Raw genomic sequence first — 19,585 nt, forward strand, 5'->3', positions numbered from 1 at the left:
AAAGAAGATATACATATATATTGCACTCTATCTGTGCATGTAACATGCATCTGCACGTTGTCTCTGTATGGAAGTCAAGAATTAATCATAAATAATTATGTAGGCGATTTGTGGAACGCCCAAAGCGAGAGATGATTATATTTTTTAATTTCCTGCTTTTTCCACAAATAGGGTACATATGTATCCTTTGGGGCACACCATTATCTCTAGGTATTTTATAGTTGCTATCTGTTGTCTCTAGGTGACGAAACGAAAAATGATGTATCATATATATTAAATGTGCTATCACGTACCTGTCTGTACAGCTATAGAAATGGCAGTTTTCCCATCTTGACATCTTGCATCAACGTTCGCTTGTGCGATGCACAGACATTTGGCGACCTCGACATTGTTCTTGTGTGCCGCCAGAAATAATGATGTCCAACCTGGAATGTAAACGGTAACACAAGCAGGGTTCGTGTCTCTTCTTCTATTATTTCTACACGAACTAAAAACACTACAATCCGAGTTGAGAATGGATTCTTCCTTTGCATGTTTCAACACAGGAGAATATCCAGGAAGAGTATCTATTTTTACTATGCATGAAAAACAATCACAAGTATAACTACTCCAAAATTTTCTTATTCTCCGTGCATTAGGACCGTTTATACTCTAGAACTTACCTTCATATCCTTCTAAATGACAACTTTCATCCACGTATGCTCCACAATTTTCCAACAAAGTTTTGATTTCCTCCAGTTCTCCCTCGTCTACGGCTTTCCATAGATATTTCCCTAACTCCTCTTTAATGATTTTAACGGAACCGGTAAAACCATGTGCTGTTGGAAAATGAAACAACTGTGAATGGGTTCAACTTTCGTGACAGGTCAGTGTTGGGCAGCCGAATTGGTTTTCTGGCCTTTTTTGTTTTATCAAAAGCGAGTGGGGAACTGAATTCAATAGTCTGCATACCCAGTCTGAGGATGCATTTGTGCGCTAAAAGCACTCCTATTTTAACAACTTAAATAACAATCTGAAAAACAATTTGCCTATTTTCATTGCAAAATAACAACTGAGTTTGTTCCAAATTAACAACGTAGAGAGTCTGCGTACGATTTTGTGGCGCAAGTATAATTACCTTCTGCAAACTGAAGCAACATGTTATTTCCACGCTTGATGTTCACTCCCGCTTCAAATAAACATTTCAAAGTCTTTTTGTCTCTGTAGACGAGAGCCATTTCCACAGGACCGGTGCCTCGCTTGTTGAGAACATTGGGATCGGCATGGTAGGTGGTGATAAGGTTCATTAGAACCTCATTGGAACATTTGTATTGGACGGCCAAGGAAAGGATGCTGTTACCATCCGCATCCACACTGTTTACCTGAAACGAAATAATAATATATGAGTGAGAAATACTTCATTTCTCCTATTTAGTTGCAGTGTACTGGATTCCAAGTGACTTTAATAGGATGAAAAGATCCTGGAAGTTTGTATATGTCATATGCCTCTAGTAGAAATGAGGTCATGAATATCGAAATGACCTACCGGGACACCTTTGTCTAAATAGCCTCCAATCTCTTTTGATGTCGTTGCCGCCCCATTCTTTCTTATTTTTTCTCGCAATTCTTTCACCCTGCCAACCTTATCCAACATGGCGGTCAACCGCACGTCATGACCACACATGTCTCGCGCGCTCTTTTTCTCAGCGTTCACCTGATACGCGTCAGCGCCGTTGCTTAGCAACACCCCGATAACATCAAAGTGTTTCTTCATTACCGCCATCATCAATGCCGTTTGTCCGTCGGATCGTTTGAATTTTAAATCGATGACGTCACGACCGAGTTTCATAAGAGCCTGGATGCGAGGGAGATTACCCGCTTCAGACTCTCTCACCACGACAAAATTAATGTGATCCTTTAGAGCCTTCGCTGAATTGCCGTTGTTTTCACGTTTTGCTTCGGCCAAAAGATAACCAACATTAGTTTTGCCATCGGGTTGAATAGCTTCTATGTACTGTTCGTTCATAAAGTTGTTGCAAAGCAGGATTGCGACAATTTCTGGGCTATCCTTAGCGGACACGATTGCCTGGGAAATGATCCTTCCTTCTTGATACAGATCTGCACCGCTCTCAGCCAGGGAACGAACGCGATCGACATCGCCTGCATTTACATCGGTTGAAATCTGTAACAAAATGAGGAGATTTTAACTGAGGCATCTGAACATCAAGCATGTGCTCGGCTGTTCTCGGAGACACGTCGGGAGAGAGGGGACTGGGGGAAAGACATGAAAGTTACCATTGTTGGCAGACTGGTCTCAGAGATACGAAATCATTATGCGGGAACACAAGCCACTACTTTTAGACTTACCGATGAATTTAGTTTGTTTTCAATAATTAACTTTATTTGTCCGTAATAATACAACTTTGCAGGATCACTTGCATTGGATTGCTCGAGTTCTCGAACCATATTAATCATCGGCTTGTTGTCCTTCTTAAACGTGATGTCAGCTCCACTTTTAAGTAGTTTATCAACTTTCTTTAAATCCCCTTTCAAAGCAGCCTGCCATAGGTCGTTGCCTTTAAAACCAACTCTAAATGCGACTGCAAAAAATATTTAGGTATAGGATTACATACAGTCTAGGCTCTCGGGAAAATAGAAATAATTAACCTTTCATTTCAAAGAACTTCACTCTTTTATTTCACAAACATTTCCACAATTGTCTTAAAATTTGGTGTGTTAAACATCGTATGGCTATGCTTTATATCAGGAGGCATTGTGAATTTGATATTTGCATAATGTAACTGATCAGAAATTACAAGCCCGATATCGTTTATGTTTGTAGGAAAAAATAGATTGACGAGATTCTGATGCGAACTAATATAATGAGAATTTTCACAAATCTTTTTTTTCATTTATATTATAAAAGCAATAGAAATAACGTGGAAAAACTCGCCCTGATTATCATTTTCCCATTGATTATTTCTCGTTCACCTAAACTCCTGCGCGTGTTTCTAAAACTGTCATGCATGTATTATTTGAAAGCCGGAAAATGTTTTGTATTTCCTAATTGTACAAGGTGCGTTAAAGACAGGTTAAAACGTCGAACTTTTCATATGCCAAACATAGATATAGTCTTAATTTGTTTAAGTTCATTTGCATTCGACTCGCCACACGATAAGTTCCATATTTAAAACGGGCCTGAGAATATCAACAACGGACTGAATAACGGTTGCCTGTTGCTATAAAATCATAAACACAGAATTCAATCGCAAAAACAAATCTTTGCTGTGACATTTGTTACACTTTTTCTAGTTTCCAATTCGTGGAAAGCAATTTCCCCGAATATAGTACAATATAAGTACAATAATATAAATAAACAGGTGTTTGTTTGTAATAGTCCGGTCACGCCAACGTTGCGACAAAACAATCTATATAATTCATACAATATAGCAAGGTTTTGTTCAAATTTTCATGCCGTACCGGCGTATGTATTTCAAAAATACGTGGAAAATCAATGACATATATAGTTTATCCAAGCAAAATAAGTGCCGTCGGCTCAACTTGAAGCGAGTAAATAAGTTTAAATATCTACTCGTAACTATCAAATGCTGTAAACGAAAACTTGTGTAAGTGATTTAAAGTTAACTAAAACTCAACCGTTACCTGTTTAAGCATGACTGAGTGAGGCGGAAGTCAGACCTCTCTTCTCCTGACAGACTTACTGAAGAGTATACTCGCGTGCTGCTATATATAGTAAGAATGGCCTACGCTGTACAGGGGCAGGTTGTATCAAGACCGTTTATCTTAAACGGTGGATAAGTTCAAAATAGAAAGCAAGCCTACCGTTTTATTCAACAAGCGAACAAATACAAGGTACTGTTCACAACTTAATACAAGGACCTTAATACAAGGTACGGACCTTAACACAAGGTACTGTTCACCACTACATATTCAGGGCATAATATTCAAGTTGACTCATTCAAGAGAGTTTTTAGAGTGCTATGTAGTTTTGACGTATCCACCGTTTAAACTAAACGGAATTGATACAACCGGCCCCTGACCAGTTTCATTCAACACCTTGGATTATTATGGCGCTCATGTTTTCGTTTACTTTTGTAAACTTTCGTAAAATATTTCGCACAAGTCACCTCGAAAAGAGTTTCATACAATCCCTATATCAATCTGTACATGCAAATGCACATAGCAAACCGAAAATCAACAGTCAACGTTTACATTCGTGGCAAAACACCGCGAATTTATCGAAAAGTAATGCCGTGCGACACGTGAGCAAATTGTGTATACGACGTGCAACGATTCCGCACGGAAACGAAGAAGTATTCATCACTTCTCAATCGCCACCTTGCATTATCGCGAAATTCACATGCAATTTACCTTCCGCAGCCATTTCGCCTGGAAGAAATTCTTGTTTATTCACCCACTGCTATCCTTGATGTGCAAAATACTTAGTTTCGCTTTACGGAGGGGATACTGAATTATAATAAATACGAGACAACCTGCTCTGGACGTTCAGCTTGTGTGTGTTATTGAAGAATATAACACGTCTCCAAAAGTGAGTCGTTTGTACAAGCGAGGAAGAACAGCACAATACTGAAACAGTAATGTCTATATATATTGAAGAAAAATGAATGGCGACTCCGTTTGATAAAACAATAGAGACTTTAGCATGTAGGACGCGGTAACACAGTAACCGCTGCTAATAATAAAATGATAACAATGTCAATGATTCATTGAAAAGAAATGAATAATTAAAGATCTATATACAGGAACTATAAACGTCGTCCACAGACTGTTTGCAACGGCAGATCGTACCTTTTTACTCCTTGCACGTATAGGCCTAAGTCCGCATTTTAAGAAGCAGCTACGTAGCTACAGCGCTACCGCAATTTTGGGTCACATGAAGAAAAGTGTTCCCAAACACAAACTAAATATTTTAAAGCCCATTTAAACATACAGCAACTCTTTAGAATAACATTCATTCAAAGGGGGTTTCTTTCAGCTGTCCTCATATTGCGTTGCTGTTCTACCTACTTAAAGTCCTTAAAAACCGCTTAAAGAGAAGAAACTTTTTTCACGTTTAATATAGATCCAGTTCTATACGAAAGTCATTAAACACATTATCTTGATAACGAATGTAAAAAGCGCAATACTAATCCCTTTGTTTTGTAAACAACAGCTCCGAATAGCTAAAGCTGAAACCAAAGGCGAAAGAAGCGCCAGCTTCAACGTTGTCCGCACATTTTCCAGGATTCTTTGGTATCCGTATTTCTATCCGGCCTACCATGCACTACATTTTTAAGCTATTCCGTCATTTCTCTTTATCTTCTTCCATGCTCCAGTAGTGTCCAACTAACTATATTGGCGTATTTCAAACCGAATTTTTAGAACAGTCCACCGTTACAGATGTCAGATGCCACTAAAATTTGAAATTGTTCAAAGTATGATTTATGTCATCTGTTTGACTTCATCCTCTATAGTATGAAAGTGGAGGCAAAATCATGACAAGGAATCTGGTGGAGTGTAAACAAACCTTAAACAGCAAACATCTTCAAACACGTTTTTGTGTCCTTGATTTATAACAATACCGGCAGGTCTAAGTGAAGTTAACCGAAGTATACAAACTTAACGAGATTACGTGGAGATTCATGACTCACGAACTGTCATCACTTTTTTTTCTACATTGACTCGTCAAATTCAACAGAAAATCTACTGTATAATATGACTTTAAATTTTCCAAATGGTCATCCTCAAATTTTCTTAAATGCCAGTTTTATTTGCTGTCCTTTACTCCTTGACTTTCATTGATAAATTTGTACTGATCTAAATGTAATCCTAGTCTAAAAGTTTGGTTTGTTAAAGCCTTGCCTCGCATTTGTTAAATCCTGCCTCATTATGTCTACATGTATATTTCTATTATGGAAAACTGGGCCGAGGGTCGTGAAATGGCGGTTTTTATTTTCTCCAAAACCAGGGGGAACTTTGTTTTAGCAAGTTACCAATCAGCAACTGAAGTTTGTTTACATTTTCAGAAAACAATCAGAATGCAAAATTTTCACCACTTGCAGTAAAAAGGTACATATATATTAACCTTTTTAAATGAAGTATTAAAAATTTAGGCGTTCTGATTGCTTAGCTTAAAAAATGTAAACAAGTATAGGCTGATTACTTTAAAACGAAATTTCTCCTTGTTTTTTTCCTATGCTTCTGATGTAATCCTGCCTGTGATTAAGGGCCCGGTTACACGATACCGGATTAGTAGCGTACCGAATTACTTTCCATATCAGACAGGTATGGCAGTTACACGAGGTTAAATTTAAGCTACCCGGTGCGCTCCACTGAAATCAAAATCACCCCCCTCTGCTGGCTCTGCAGGTGACGTGAAAAATGATCCGGCACATTTCTGTGTCCATCTAATCCGGTATATAATATGTTTGGCGGGAAAAATAAATAGACATCAAACGCTGCGAAAGTTACCGATTCCAAACGAAGTTCTGTTTCACTAACTGTCTGTCCACGAGGTCTGTCACTGGGGCCTTCTATGTACCAAATAGCCTTAAATGGCCCTCTTTGTACCAAATATCAAATGGTTTTCTCGTTCAGGATTGCATGATCAATGCACCTGAGATATCGCTCGACTTTTGAAAGGTCGTCCTTTTTTAATTTAAATATTTCATCTCAAGATCAAGTTGTTTTTTTAATTTCAGGATGTTTTAGCATGCAACTTTAATTAGCTTCAAGCTTCAACGGCCAAATTAAAACGCTAATTTAATCGCACTTTCTGAAGCTTGAAATCAATTCCGCTGCAGTTAAGTGTTGCTGTAGCCTCAACGAGGTAGATATACTAGGTGTGGTAAATGTATTAATCATGCAGCCTATATTCCTTCAAACAATCAAGATCTTGAATGATCTACACCAATTGTAGGAAATGCTGATAAAACTTAATGCATGGATGCAATGATAGTTTTTAATTTTATCTCCCATATGAAACTAATTAATGATTTTCACTTATTATATATATCAAAACTAATTGCAAGCGATTTAATTGATAATCCCCCGAATCGCTGTGCATTTAAAATTAAAATAATAAATTAAAGTAGGTATTTGCTACTGAATTTGGCCACCTTGGGAGCGCTGTATAGACTATACACCTCACTATAAATATACGCCAACTGAGTTGGATTTTTAAAAAGGTAAGTGTATTTTGCTTTATTTTTGATATATATTTAAATATGTCTTCAATGTTCGAAATATTCTGAAATTTGTATTTGCTGACTTTGACGCTGAGGAGCATCATTCAACTTAGCTACACAAACGTTCTTAATTTAGGTTGCTACATTAACCAAATGCATTATTCTCCCGGCCATTCGTAAATGTATCTAGAATTTCGTTCAAGGCACAATAAGTACCGTCGGGTAATACGAAATGATGAGGGTTTTTTCGACCTATATTTCACTCCCGAAACAATTAAAGACTATTAACTGACTGTAGTAACGGGAAAATTGTGTTGATAAACAAAAAGCTTTCCACCACATGAAACTATTATTTCGCGAAATAATATATTGTTTAATAAAAAGCGCCAGTATTGGTTTTCATTTTAAGAAGATTAAGGTTTGACATGACATTATTATGCCAATAATATGCCAATTCTAGCATCTGCTAGAAACTGTAAATTTTGATTCCGAGCAAAAAAAGTAACACCTATGCCAAGAATAGAAAGAAAGAAAGATCGTCTTGTAAGTTGTAATTATCAGACCGAGCAAACGTTTAAATCAACCCGGACATTTCGCATTGGCGATAAAGCTCCGGCCCGATTTCGTTATGTAAAGGACACGTGATAATTAGTGCAAGCCCATAACAATGGCCAATAGCCGTTGGATACGAGCTAAAAGCGATTATTTTTCGACGCGTGATACAGCATATAACAATTATTCGCCGAATGTAAATTAAGGTAATAATAAAAATCAAATCACCGTTTTATAACATTTTTGACTTCGAAGTAATTTTAGATGAAATCATTTCGCCAGTTCGTCGTTTTATATAATAAAAACGAGTCGCCGCCATTTTGAAAAATCCACATACTTTTCTTTGTTAGGTGATTATCGCAAAATAAGCCGATGTCTCCTGACCAATCAGAAACCAGAATTTTTAATAAGCACCTTTGCAATCATACGTACTAATAATGATTTGAAGGAATAACCTAATAATTTAAAAGAATAAAAAATGTTCTCTTGTGCCGCTACTATTGAGACGTAATGATGCATTAGGAAGAATGTTGCAGAAGACTTCGCTATACCTTGCATTTTACGAAGATTTTTTTCTAGGTTTTACATTTATATAATATGGTGGAAGAAAACAAGCAACCTCTTCGCCAATTACTGGTCGATTTTATGAGCTACACAACCAGTCATGGTGTCGGCAGATTGGTAGCGTCAACGACAGTCTGGTGGAAATTATTCTGGATTGTGTCATGCCTCGGTGCTTCAATAATGTTTGCTTATCAAGTTCAGGATCTTTTCGAAATGTTCCTATCAAATCCTGTGGAAACACTTTACACCATAAAATTCGAAAGGGTAAGGTGTATATACATAGCCACATGCAGGTGAAGCATTATACGGATCGTATATAAGGACTATATTCAGACTCCCAGTAATCCTAAAAAGCGAGGTTCATTCTTTTTGTAATAATCGTAGAAGATATAGTCAACATAGCAAATGTGTTAATTTGTGAATCAATTTGTAGCAGCGGAAAGAAATTAACCGTATAACTATAACCGTGTACGTATTTCTATCCCGCTTAACCTCATTAAGTAAAAAAATTAAATATCCTTATACTCTCTATACTTCACTTGGGCGATTTCTCTCAAAATAGACTGACATTTTTACTTATTTATATATACATTATTGTGAAAGTCCTCATTTGTGGGTCTGTTCAAGGCGATAAAAATTGTTTCTTATGTCATATATCTTACCATGAATTACATTAGTTTAGTACCTCTTTTGCATTGCATGAATGCGTCGAAGCCTGTTTCCACTTTCAAGAGGTATCGCCATACAAAAACTCTTACTCTATCTAATCGTGTAAGGCTGTAAGCGGTCACCAAAATGTCTTTCAAGGTTAATTATTAGCATTCTCAGTACATTTCAGTTAATGCCCTTTTTCTCACAGAATATGAAATTTCCGGCCGTCACAATCTGCAACCTGAATATGATCAAGAGTAACAAATTACCACCTGAGCTAGACAGTCTTTTTCCGACCAAAAAAAATTCTGCATCAAAAAATATAACTGAGACGAAAACCAACGTAACTAACGGTAAGGAACATCAAGTTGTTGGTCAATGAACGTTATGTCAAGTAATCAGAAATTGATCAATCATGATTAATCATAATCAACATTTTAATAATATGAATAAGCCAATCATATCGCAAGCACCATCAACAGCATGCATCTTTTTAAGCCACTCAAAAGTTTGTTTGCATTTTAGACATAATAGGCCGTTCTGATCCCGTTAAAAGCAGTGTACTTGCGAAAATTAAAGTTTTCAAAGCGAAAATATCGTTGTTAGCATAAGCAATAGCAGACAAGGTTTAGGTTTTATTCTCGTTCTGGAATGCACCCAAAAAAGCAACTTCTCTGCAAATTTTTTTTAGCAGTGGCCCCCAATAAGTAGGGATCCATGTAGCTACAGGATTGCGGTGTATATATAGCAAATCTAATAATTTAGCTGAATTTGTGCGAAAAAAACAAAAAAGGCCTGTTAGTGCGTTTTCGTAAGACAGTATTTCCTCAAAATATTATTATTCGCGATTTGAATTGTTTATATCCAAAACTATAACAAACGCTTTGATTGGTCTAAGCCAACATTCGTTCTTGATATATAATGATACAATATTAAATTTTTAAACCGGGATTTTACCGTTTCAGGCAAGGGAAATGAAAAAAAGTCAGATAATTCCGAATTTGATCACAGCCGCCTTGTATCAGATTTACTTGAAGCGGACTTTGAGAAAACCCAGACGTACACTGAACTCGGTGAAGATTATCCAGATGAAACCCTTGTAAATAAGGAAACAAAGTTGAGAAAATCAGTCGAGTTGCTTATCGGTGGTCTAAGAGCGGAAGAATTGTACTCTAACGGTCATTCAATGGAAGATATGATCCAGGCCTGTTATTGGAAAGGATTGGACTGCAAAGATGGGTAAGGGGGATACGATTTACCCCGCTTGAGAAGATTTTATACACAGAATAATACAAGGACGCGCGAAAATATGGAATTTATTTCGAGCGTTGAGAACTTGAGAAATAAATTGCATATTTCCAAATATCCATGTATTCAGTTTGCTCTCAATATATAGTAATTCTCCATAAAGATCTTATGAATCATTAATTCATATATTAACTTTGATACAACTAATCTTAATTAGTATTCAAACTCTGTTACACACATGCCCTAATATGCATTAAGCCTAATTTATTCAGCTCATGATCACAAGCACGTAATACGCTCGTATTTAACTAGTACTTAGAAAATGTTTTGAAGAGTTAATTATATATATGACCGCACAAATGGAAATATATCTCATTTTTAATCCTTTTACATGATATCAAATGTGCAGGAATTATAGCACACTCTGGGAACAAAGTTGGAATCACAAATATGGAAATTGTTTCACTTTTAACAATGGCAATGATCCAAATCGAGTCTTACAAGCAACCAAACCAGGCCCATCGCAAGGTATATATATAATATATTCCTCATGCAGGAACGTTATGAATTATAAGAGTAATTGATGGAAATTAAACAAATGAATGTCAAAACATGCAGTTTTTATATATCGTCAAAACCACGTTTACCCAATGAAAAAACCTTACATTTTTTTCTGGACCTGTATCTACATCCTAAATTCCTTCATTTAGCAAAATTATAGCAGATTATTTCTTTTCCAACTTATTTAAAATAACTTGCGAATGAAGTTTGATTGCCTAAAATAATTGGAGTCAATGATTGGAAAATGTGCTGGTTAGTTTTGTTGAAATTAATACGGTTACTTTACATTTTATTCATACCTAAACCCTTTTATGGTATTCTAAAATATGCGTTAATTTGGACGTTAATTTAACCTACTTAAAAAACATTCAAATTCCGTGCAAAATTCAGTCGGAAAAGGCAACCGACTGACCCAAGTTAGAAATTGTATTTTGTTTTCTTTCGTAACTATATTGCGGATAGAAATTTAAACAATTGACCGAAGAAATTTACGCTGGAGACACTATACTTCGTGAATGTTGGCGCGATAATAATTTTTTTCTTATTCAATTGCTCAGGTTTGGTGTTGGAACTTAATGTTGAAGAAGATTTCTATATTGGTCTACTCTCAAAGCAAGCTGGAATTCGGGTCGTTGTTCATGACCATGGAGTTATGCCTTTTCCTCATGAAGAAGGCTTTAGTGTTTCTCCAGGGACTAGTACTGAAGTTGCACTAACAAAGGTAAGACGGGTATGGCAAAATCAACCATATTTAGGCGTTAGTGGCTTTTTTAATAACTTTAATACACAATATATTTTATAAATTAACGCTATTTAATTCAAGAACGATTCAATACGGCCCATACAGTCCCCATTTTTTTAATCTGAACATTCTGTTTTTTAAGTCTTTTATCGAAAGGCTGGACAGATTTAGTAACGGAAGCTGTGTTTCCGACCCTACGCCTTCCCCGAAAAACATCTACAAAATATATCAAAATATCACGCGCTACTCCAAGCAGGTATGAAAAAAAAATACGTTGACTTTAACTGAAAATGAATTATTATTATGATGTTACGATATGGGAGCACGTTTATAACAATGGTTTCTGTGTAACCAACTGTGTAACCATATTTAGTGATTTAATAAAACAGGTTTGCAAGTATATGCTTAAATGTGAACCCGAATAAACAATTCGGAAATGCTCTCAAAACATTTTACTTTAGAGTTTAGAATATAGCTCCTGATACACTTCTGTAGTTTCGTGGTTTAAAAACAAGAAAAGCGCATGCAATAATAAAAACATTTTAGCTAGCCTTTGGATACATATATCTTTCCCCCCTTGTACCCCTTCCTCTTATTCCGTTCCTCCTCTCATTGTAACCTTTCTCTAATTGTATCCCTACTCTCATTCTATTCCTTCTCCCATTCTACCCCTTCTCTCATTCTATCCCCCCACCCACTCTAGCTTACTATCCTTTCTCCCATTTTATCCCTTCTCCCATTCCATCCCTCCTTCTATTGTATCCCTTTTCCCATTCTATCCCTCCTCGAATTCTATACCTCCTCCCATTCCATCCCTTCTCCCATTCTATCCCTTCTCCCATTCTATCCCTTCTCCTATTGTATACCCCCCTGGCCCCCTCCCATTTGTTAGACTTCCCTATCCTTCAGAGGCTGATGAAAACCAGGTTACAAGAATTATATTAATTCTTATTACCTTAAAAAGTATCTTCCATAATCTACTTCGGCATCATAATATATATTTTGAAGCTCTTCCAATAAAATTATTTCCCTCCATTGTTTTTCTCCTTAGCGATGGATTTGATCAATCTTTATCCTTAGAAGGGTCTGGACAAACCATTGTTTTCATACCATCCATTTGAATGCAGCTGTTTTTTAAAATAAAAAAAGGATATTGAGATATTAATATTCCTGTCGTTATTATTTATTTAGTCGGTCTCTGAGAGTACTTTTAAATAATTTCATTTCATCAGCTCACACCTCCCTCTCTCACTCTCCCTCATATTCAGGGAAAACACAATCAAGCGAGGGTTCGGTTTTTTGAAATTAGAAGCTGAAAGGCAAATTTAATTTTTATTGCATAGTCTATAAGAGAAGAATGCAAACGCAGCTTTCAGCAAAAATATCACTGCAATGTTTAGTTTTGTTGTTTTACACAGCGACATTCTTTTTCAGTGAAGAACAGCGCAATGGATTGATAATAAATTTGGGCCTGTTTACATGGAGCAAATTCACACGGCTAGGCGAGGTAAAAGCACATCACATCAAAGGCTTAACCTGATTAGCCTTTTATTATATGCACCTCGCCTAGCCGGGATAACTCGCTTCTTGTAAACAGACCCTTAGTAGTAAAGGTTCGATTTAACTCTAACTTTAAACCTGCAGGCATGCATAAATTCTTGTCTTGGTCAGAGTCAACTGTATACATGTGGTTGTTCTGAGTCAACTTTCCCCTCAGGAAGAATTCCTTGTGATAGCTTCAAAACAAAGGATAGTAAGTACTAATTTGCTTTTAATTATACCTTTTCTTTTATCTCTAATGTTACGTTTTTAGACACGAGTCCTATTACTAGTGCGCTAATTTAAAATTCGAGACGAAATGTCTCTGAATGTTCAAATAAATCATCAAAAAAAACTTTTGTTCAAATAAAACTTCAAAAAATTATAGTTTTAGTAATATAGAAATTAATAACTTCATTCATGCTACGCAAATCGACCTTTAGGTTTTGTTTGCGTCGAATACAATTCAGAGAAAAGATGAGATGATAAACCTCATTTAGCTTCATTGCCATCTTGACGTAAAAAATGGAGGTTTCCTTCTTGAAATCAATAAGGCATAAACGGCCATTTTGGGGGGTACTTTCAACTTTCCTAAATGGGTTCAATTTTGTCTTATATGATTACGCTCTAAGGTATACACGTCATCAAATATGGCGACCATATTCGTTGTTTTGGAAACACTAATTCAAAATTAAAAAGTAAATCTCATGCCACCAGAAGATTTGTGTTTCATTAACACTTATACTTTTTGTTAAAAGGGAGATGCCTTCGAGTATTAAAGCACCTTTACAACACCGATCAACTGAAATGCCTTACGAAGTGCAAGAGAAAATGCACGTGAGTACTTAGATGTCTTTTTACAGGGTTGAAGTGCCCACTATCAAAATAACATAAAAGTGCCCACTATCAAAATAAGACCTTAATTGTTGTGATCATTAATTACATATGCATCATGTGATCATGTTATTAACCTGCAAACAGCAATACAAAGACGCATAGGGAAAAATGTTATACAAGTAAGAATGGTTTAAATGATTACAGAATAAGGAACCATTGTAAAATCCTTTTATTACTTTATTTCGTCGTGTTATGTTACTTGGCCGATCCGGCTCTGTATATAGTCAATCGGGAAGTTAGGGGTTGTTTACATGATCCCGTTTAGTCGAGATTCAAAGAAAAGTGAGGTGACTTTGAGGTATTGAAATGAGCATATATCACGACTCTGCATGAATGCACTCACTCCGACAATAGGATCTGCTTGTTTGATGTCATAAACACTTATTTCAATACTTCGATATCTCCCGTTTCGTCGAATCTCGGCTAAGCAGGATCATGTAAACAGCCCCTTATATGTACTCTGCCATTCATTTAATCCCATATGCCTTGTGTAAAACAGCTTTCTGATTGACTCCTTGTATCATGAATATGTTATAACGCTATATATAATTCTCATGGGATGTGAGATCAGGGGAACGGGTGTGTCATACGCACAGCCGAGCACTTGACTCCGGTCATGCAGATTTCCTATAGACGGCTGCGCAACACAACACTACTTCCATGTGTGTATACTTATAGGGAAGACGTCTATCACAAGACGATAAGTTCATCAAGATGGCCTTCAAAATCATTTAAGGTAAGTACATAAGATTCTGAAGATTACAACGCCATTAATTAAACAAGTTTGTCGTGACATATATATTTCGCTTGCGATCAGTAAGTCTGACTCAGTCCAGTGGCCGCGGTGGACAGTTCAGTGGGGGAGGGCAAATAATTATATATTCATGTTAACCGATCGTAAAAAAAATCAATTAAAAAAAAACAATAATGAACGCGAAAACAGATTGAAATTTTTTATCCTCTAGGGCGCTATACCTTACTCCTGATCACATGTGTTATTATCACTTTTAACAGTAGGCTGAATTTTTTCGATCGAACAAATTTTTTTTTGCCTGAATGATTTGATCAGCCTAGTGGAAAACCGCCTTTAATTAATGCATGCCTTCAATCATGAGGACGAGTAAAAAGCGTTTTCCTACAGAAAATTAGTTAACGATGGACATATTGTTGTCTAAAAGCTAATTAATTTTTTTTCTCATTCCTTTAGTCATATTTGGAATCACAGAACCTGAGCATTGAAAGGTACACTGAAGTACAAATGACTTTTTAACAGCATCAACAGGCCAAAATTGTTGATTACAGGTCATTTTCGAAAGCGCTGCCCAAATTTGTTTCTAAATTCCTAAGTACGATGAAAGGTCTCGGCAGTAAAGCGCCGCCTGAATCTCATTGAGTTACTGCACGTTGCCGCAGAATACCTATCAGAAGAATAACTCTATACTATTTTCTCGTAAGTGTGATTCGTCATGATTCGTCACTTAGCAAGCCGCATTTTTTTGAGGTAGTCACCCCACTGCCAAAATTTAGCAATATGGCGCGCGCAATATTGCTAAATTTTGCCAGGGGGGTGACTGCCTTAATTTAATGCACTTGCTAAGTGACGAATCATGACGAATCACACTTACGAAAAAAGTACAGGAGTTCTACTTCTGATAGGTATTCTGTGACGTTGCTGTTAAACTCCAGCTTAAAAGAACAAGGGGCAATTTCGTTTTAGACTTCTAGTTTCTTTACATTTCCAATAATCCAATCAGAATGCATAATTACTATATATATAACTATATTTAACTATATATATACTTCCGGTAAAAAGGTGGCTTTGCTTAAAAAAGGTAAACAAATAAGTCGATTAGTTTCAATCGTAATTCATCTTTGTTGTTTAAAAGGCTAAAAGCCTTACAATAATGTACTAGTGTACATGATATTATATTTATGCAGTAAGCCTTAAGCCTGGTTTTTATATGTCGAAATTTATCGGCGATGGCTATTGTCGGTGCTCACGATGCTTAACATCCTTTGTCTATTGAAGAAAATTATACTAATACTTCATTGATCACCGACAATACGTCGCTGATTGATGTATTACGACATATGAAAACCAGGCCTTAAAGCCAGTTTCACCCTTGTCCTAAGAATCAGGGATCCATTGTATTTTGCGCACCATGGAGTGATCTCTGACAAAGGGAATCCAAGAGTCGTCCAAAAAATGGGAACCAGGCCTTAAGCCTGTACTATAAGCCCCGTTTACACTACAGTGAATTTATCGGCACGGCACAGCTAAAGTGCATGGCACCTGTGCTCAATTTTATTAGTGCTCAGGCTACCAAAACAAAGGCCGGGCACGGATGAAATGGGCACGGGTACCCATTTTAGCTGTGCCGTGCCAATAAATCAAGTATATTGTATTCGGGGCTGTAAGCTCTGATCCAACATTAGAAAGGTATTTGGGTTACACGACGATTTCTTTGATGTCCCACGTATGATACGTGCATGACGAACACTGGTGCACTTCGCACGCACACAGATCACTCGTGAAAATTTATTCCTATACGTATTCCTGATCTTGGTAAGCAGGTAAAAATTGAGATATTTTGAGATAATTTTACAGCACGAATGACAGAATGTATGCCAAAATTGTTACAACTGACATGTACGCATGCGTGCAAAGTGCCCTAATTTGCACAAATTCCCCCCCCCGTCTCCTGGGCTTTACGTAAATTTAGAATAGACACTTCCCGAATTTGCTTGAGTGCACACAAAACAATAGCTTGAAAACGAGGCGGGCAATGAAATCTATTGTTTTTGGATGGTTTTCATTGCCTGAGAACAAATTCTGGAAGTGTCCATTTATTCTGATTTCTGACACGATTTAAGAGCGTGCTTGGCTATGAAAAGTGACTCAAAATGACCTAACATCAGTCATCACGAATGCATGGGAAATTAAGTGTGCCTAATTCGTGGGTGTTTATTCTTTCTTTCTTAGCGGAACGTTGACCCTGAGCGTATTTTACAGTGACCTAAACTATGAGAAAATCGAGGAGAAGTTTTCTTACGGGGTAATGACAATCACAATATAATAATATATTAGTTATTTCTTCCAGTAAACTAAAATCACATGCCGTTTTGTGCGAAGGTATTATATAGATATACCAGATTATTTTTGGTTAACAATAAGCGTTTAACAGATTATATTCGTTGTCTTTAGAATCTGTTAACATTGTCGGAAGTAGCTAGGGTGACCTGTAGGCTGAACCGGAAGTGAAATGAGCGAGGGTCTTCTGAGAATAAGAGCGAATAGTTAGAACGGCGTGGGTCAAATTTGTGTGAACAGTTTGTGAGAATTATCGAGAATATAGGACCTTTATACTGGAACTTTAACCGTGTTTGTGAATTATTGTGACCGTGGGGGGGGGGGCCTCAACAACGTTCCCCACAACATGAATATATATAAATATGCCCCCCCCAATTATCGATGCCAGCTTCGCCACTACCGTTTAAAACAAGCTTTAGTGACCCTAGCGCTAGTGTACCTCAATTTCATACACCCTGTAGTGTCATAGTGGTTTTGCGACTTTTGTCAGCACAAATCTATAAGATAGCCATGATGCGTGATGGAACTTGTATAGACTACAGTGCATACCGGGTTTTATTCACTGTGGTTAGTTGACGAAGCCAAATACATGCAGTAATATAAAACGATTTACGATTAGTCTATAGCCAGCATCGCTGATGTATTTGAGAGTTTCGATGAGTTTTATGCAAACATACAACTTCCTGGCAACGTCTAAGCGTTTCATATACGTCGGAATCAAATATTTTGCCTTCGGCTTTGAGACACTAAAGACATAGTATTTTCCACCCGAAAACCTCGTTGCCGTTGGCAGCACCTGTTCGGCTAGTAAAAGATAACAGTTAGATTAAGGTAATAATTCCACGCACCTGTTTATTACATTTCGATTCGAAGTCAAGTGACCATGCCAATAGCCCTTCATTCAAAATTCGCTCAAATTTCATTTCAATTGTCTGATAAACATATCAAACATGATTATAGTCGAAGTACTTCCTGAAATCATCCTGGAAGTTTAGTCTAAGAGCAAAATCTTGCAACATTTCGTGTTATTTCAAGATATTCTGCAATGGACTTCACGTCTTTGCCTTTGGTCATACACGAGGAAGCCACACAGGGTGTTAAAAGAGTGCAATAATTTGCATAAATGGTAATGCAAAATGCAACTGGCAATTCAATGCCAGTGCAACTCGTTAATTATACTTCTGGGATTTAAAAATACGTTTTATAAACCTTTATTCCTTGTTATTCGAATAACTACACTGGTCAAGTTCTAACAGTACGAGCTTCGACATCCCGAGCAAAATTATTGTATATTACGCACCCTTGCATGGCATCAATCAGTTTAGATTCTGTACTTTTTTATATCCAATTTCAAAAATGTTTGCCGTTTTCTGATACACCACGTACCAAGCTGCATTTACATAAGTGTAAAACTGCTTTATTACTATTAGGCTATGGCTATGACACCACATTATGCATATAAAGAAATTAGGCACATGCAATCACCCTAAACTACGGCATTTTTTCATTTTAGACCACAAACCTTCTTGCAGATATTGGTGGACAGTTAGGATTATGGATTGGAATATCTGTTCTTACGGTTTGTGAGCTGTTGGAACTGATATTGAAGCTCGTATCACTGGCATATGCCAAGTTCAAGATTCGCAATGATGATAAACGTGTTAATATGGAGTAGTTCATGCAATAAGGCTAGTTTCCACTCAGGAAAATTCTCCTTTGGATCGGACAGGAATGAAAAGTTTCCATTGTATAAACGCCGCCTGAGAACTCACCGACAAAGGAAATTTTCCTGTCCGTTCCGATCCAAAGGAGATTTTTCCTGAGTGGAAACAAACCTATAGTGGTACCTAGATTTTAGTCTGTGTGTTTTTAGTCTAATAGTGAAAGTTTTTGTCACAATTTACCAGTCTGTTTCAGCAATATCCTATGAAATACACTGCGACCTACACTTTCAGATGAAATCCTATTTAGAATGACTCTTCAGTACTAAAGGCTTTAGCGCACCAAAGGTAATGATGTACTTCCTGACATGAAATGCAAATTTCAGGCGGACTCTTGTTAAAACCATGACGGGACGAGATCTTCAATTGAATTCGACGATTCAATTTTTGGAATAAACCGGTACGCGAAAAATATGATTCGAACAAAAGCTAATTATGATTAATTAAACGTCTTGCAAAGCTCAGTGCAACTTTTAAGGGTCTGAAATTAAAAGACGGTTTTGCATTTCTAGTCCGAGGTATTTTCTGTCGTAGAAGTCTACAAACATATCGCTGTTTTAGTTTTTACATTGCTCGCCAATGTGACGCCGGAATGTCTAGTCTTAGTGTCGGCCTAAATATTGTTGCAACTTAAATGTCCAGACAAGCTGGCGCCAACGCAAGCAATGGCTTCTAAAGCCTGGTTTCCATATGACGCCGACCTGTCGCCGACTCATTGTCTGTAATCATCCATGGAGAAAATGATTTCAGAAAGACAAAAGATTTCACTCATCAATAATCACCGACAATAATACTTTACCGACGTCGGCGTCATATGGAAACCAGGCTTAAA

At 36.9% G+C, this 19,585-nt stretch overlaps 2 protein-coding genes across 2 annotated transcripts in view; one reads left to right on the forward strand and one right to left on the reverse strand.

Annotated features, from left to right (window-relative positions):
• Positions 1 to 4,615, reverse strand: part of LOC114522739 — a 34,471-nt gene extending 29,856 nt beyond the window's left edge. The window contains exons 1-6 of the mRNA XM_028543482.1: positions 4,372 to 4,615; positions 2,347 to 2,579; positions 1,526 to 2,161; positions 1,118 to 1,361; positions 663 to 818; positions 294 to 425 (exon numbers count right to left, since the gene is read on the reverse strand). Coding sequence (XP_028399283.1) covers positions 294 to 425; positions 663 to 818; positions 1,118 to 1,361; positions 1,526 to 2,161; positions 2,347 to 2,579; positions 4,372 to 4,384 — 1,414 coding nt within the window. The 5' untranslated portion in view covers positions 4,385 to 4,615. The remainder of the gene's footprint in view (positions 1 to 293; positions 426 to 662; positions 819 to 1,117; positions 1,362 to 1,525; positions 2,162 to 2,346; positions 2,580 to 4,371) is intronic.
• Positions 4,616 to 14,555: 9,940 nt separating this feature from the next.
• LOC114522632 (acid-sensing ion channel 2-like) lies at positions 14,556 to 18,773 on the forward strand. Its single transcript, XM_028543363.1, has 4 exons — positions 14,556 to 14,677; positions 15,149 to 15,183; positions 16,925 to 16,997; positions 18,546 to 18,773. The coding sequence occupies exons 1-4, from the start codon at positions 14,558 to 14,560 to the stop codon at positions 18,705 to 18,707; spliced, it is 390 nt and encodes a 129-aa protein (XP_028399164.1). The 5' UTR covers positions 14,556 to 14,557; the 3' UTR covers positions 18,708 to 18,773.
• Positions 18,774 to 19,585: the final 812 nt, after the last annotated feature.

This window comes from Dendronephthya gigantea, unplaced genomic scaffold (assembly GCF_004324835.1).
Source record: "Dendronephthya gigantea isolate DGI-Jeju-01 unplaced genomic scaffold, DenGig_1.0 000023F, whole genome shotgun sequence".
Lineage (NCBI taxonomy): Eukaryota > Metazoa > Cnidaria > Anthozoa > Malacalcyonacea > Nephtheidae > Dendronephthya > Dendronephthya gigantea.

Bases quoted from the DNA above. Each gene is read 5' to 3' on its own strand.
- LOC114522632 (XM_028543363.1), top strand. From the start codon at position 14,558: ATGCAGATTTCCTATAGACGGCTGCGCAACACAACACTACTTCCATGT. The intron at 14,678-15,148 runs GTAAGTACATAA...TCATTCCTTTAG, and splicing joins GGCCTTCAAAATCATTTAAG to TCATATTTGGAATCACAGAA. The intron at 15,184-16,924 runs GTACACTGAAGT...TTTCTTTCTTAG, and splicing joins CAGAACCTGAGCATTGAAAG to CGGAACGTTGACCCTGAGCG.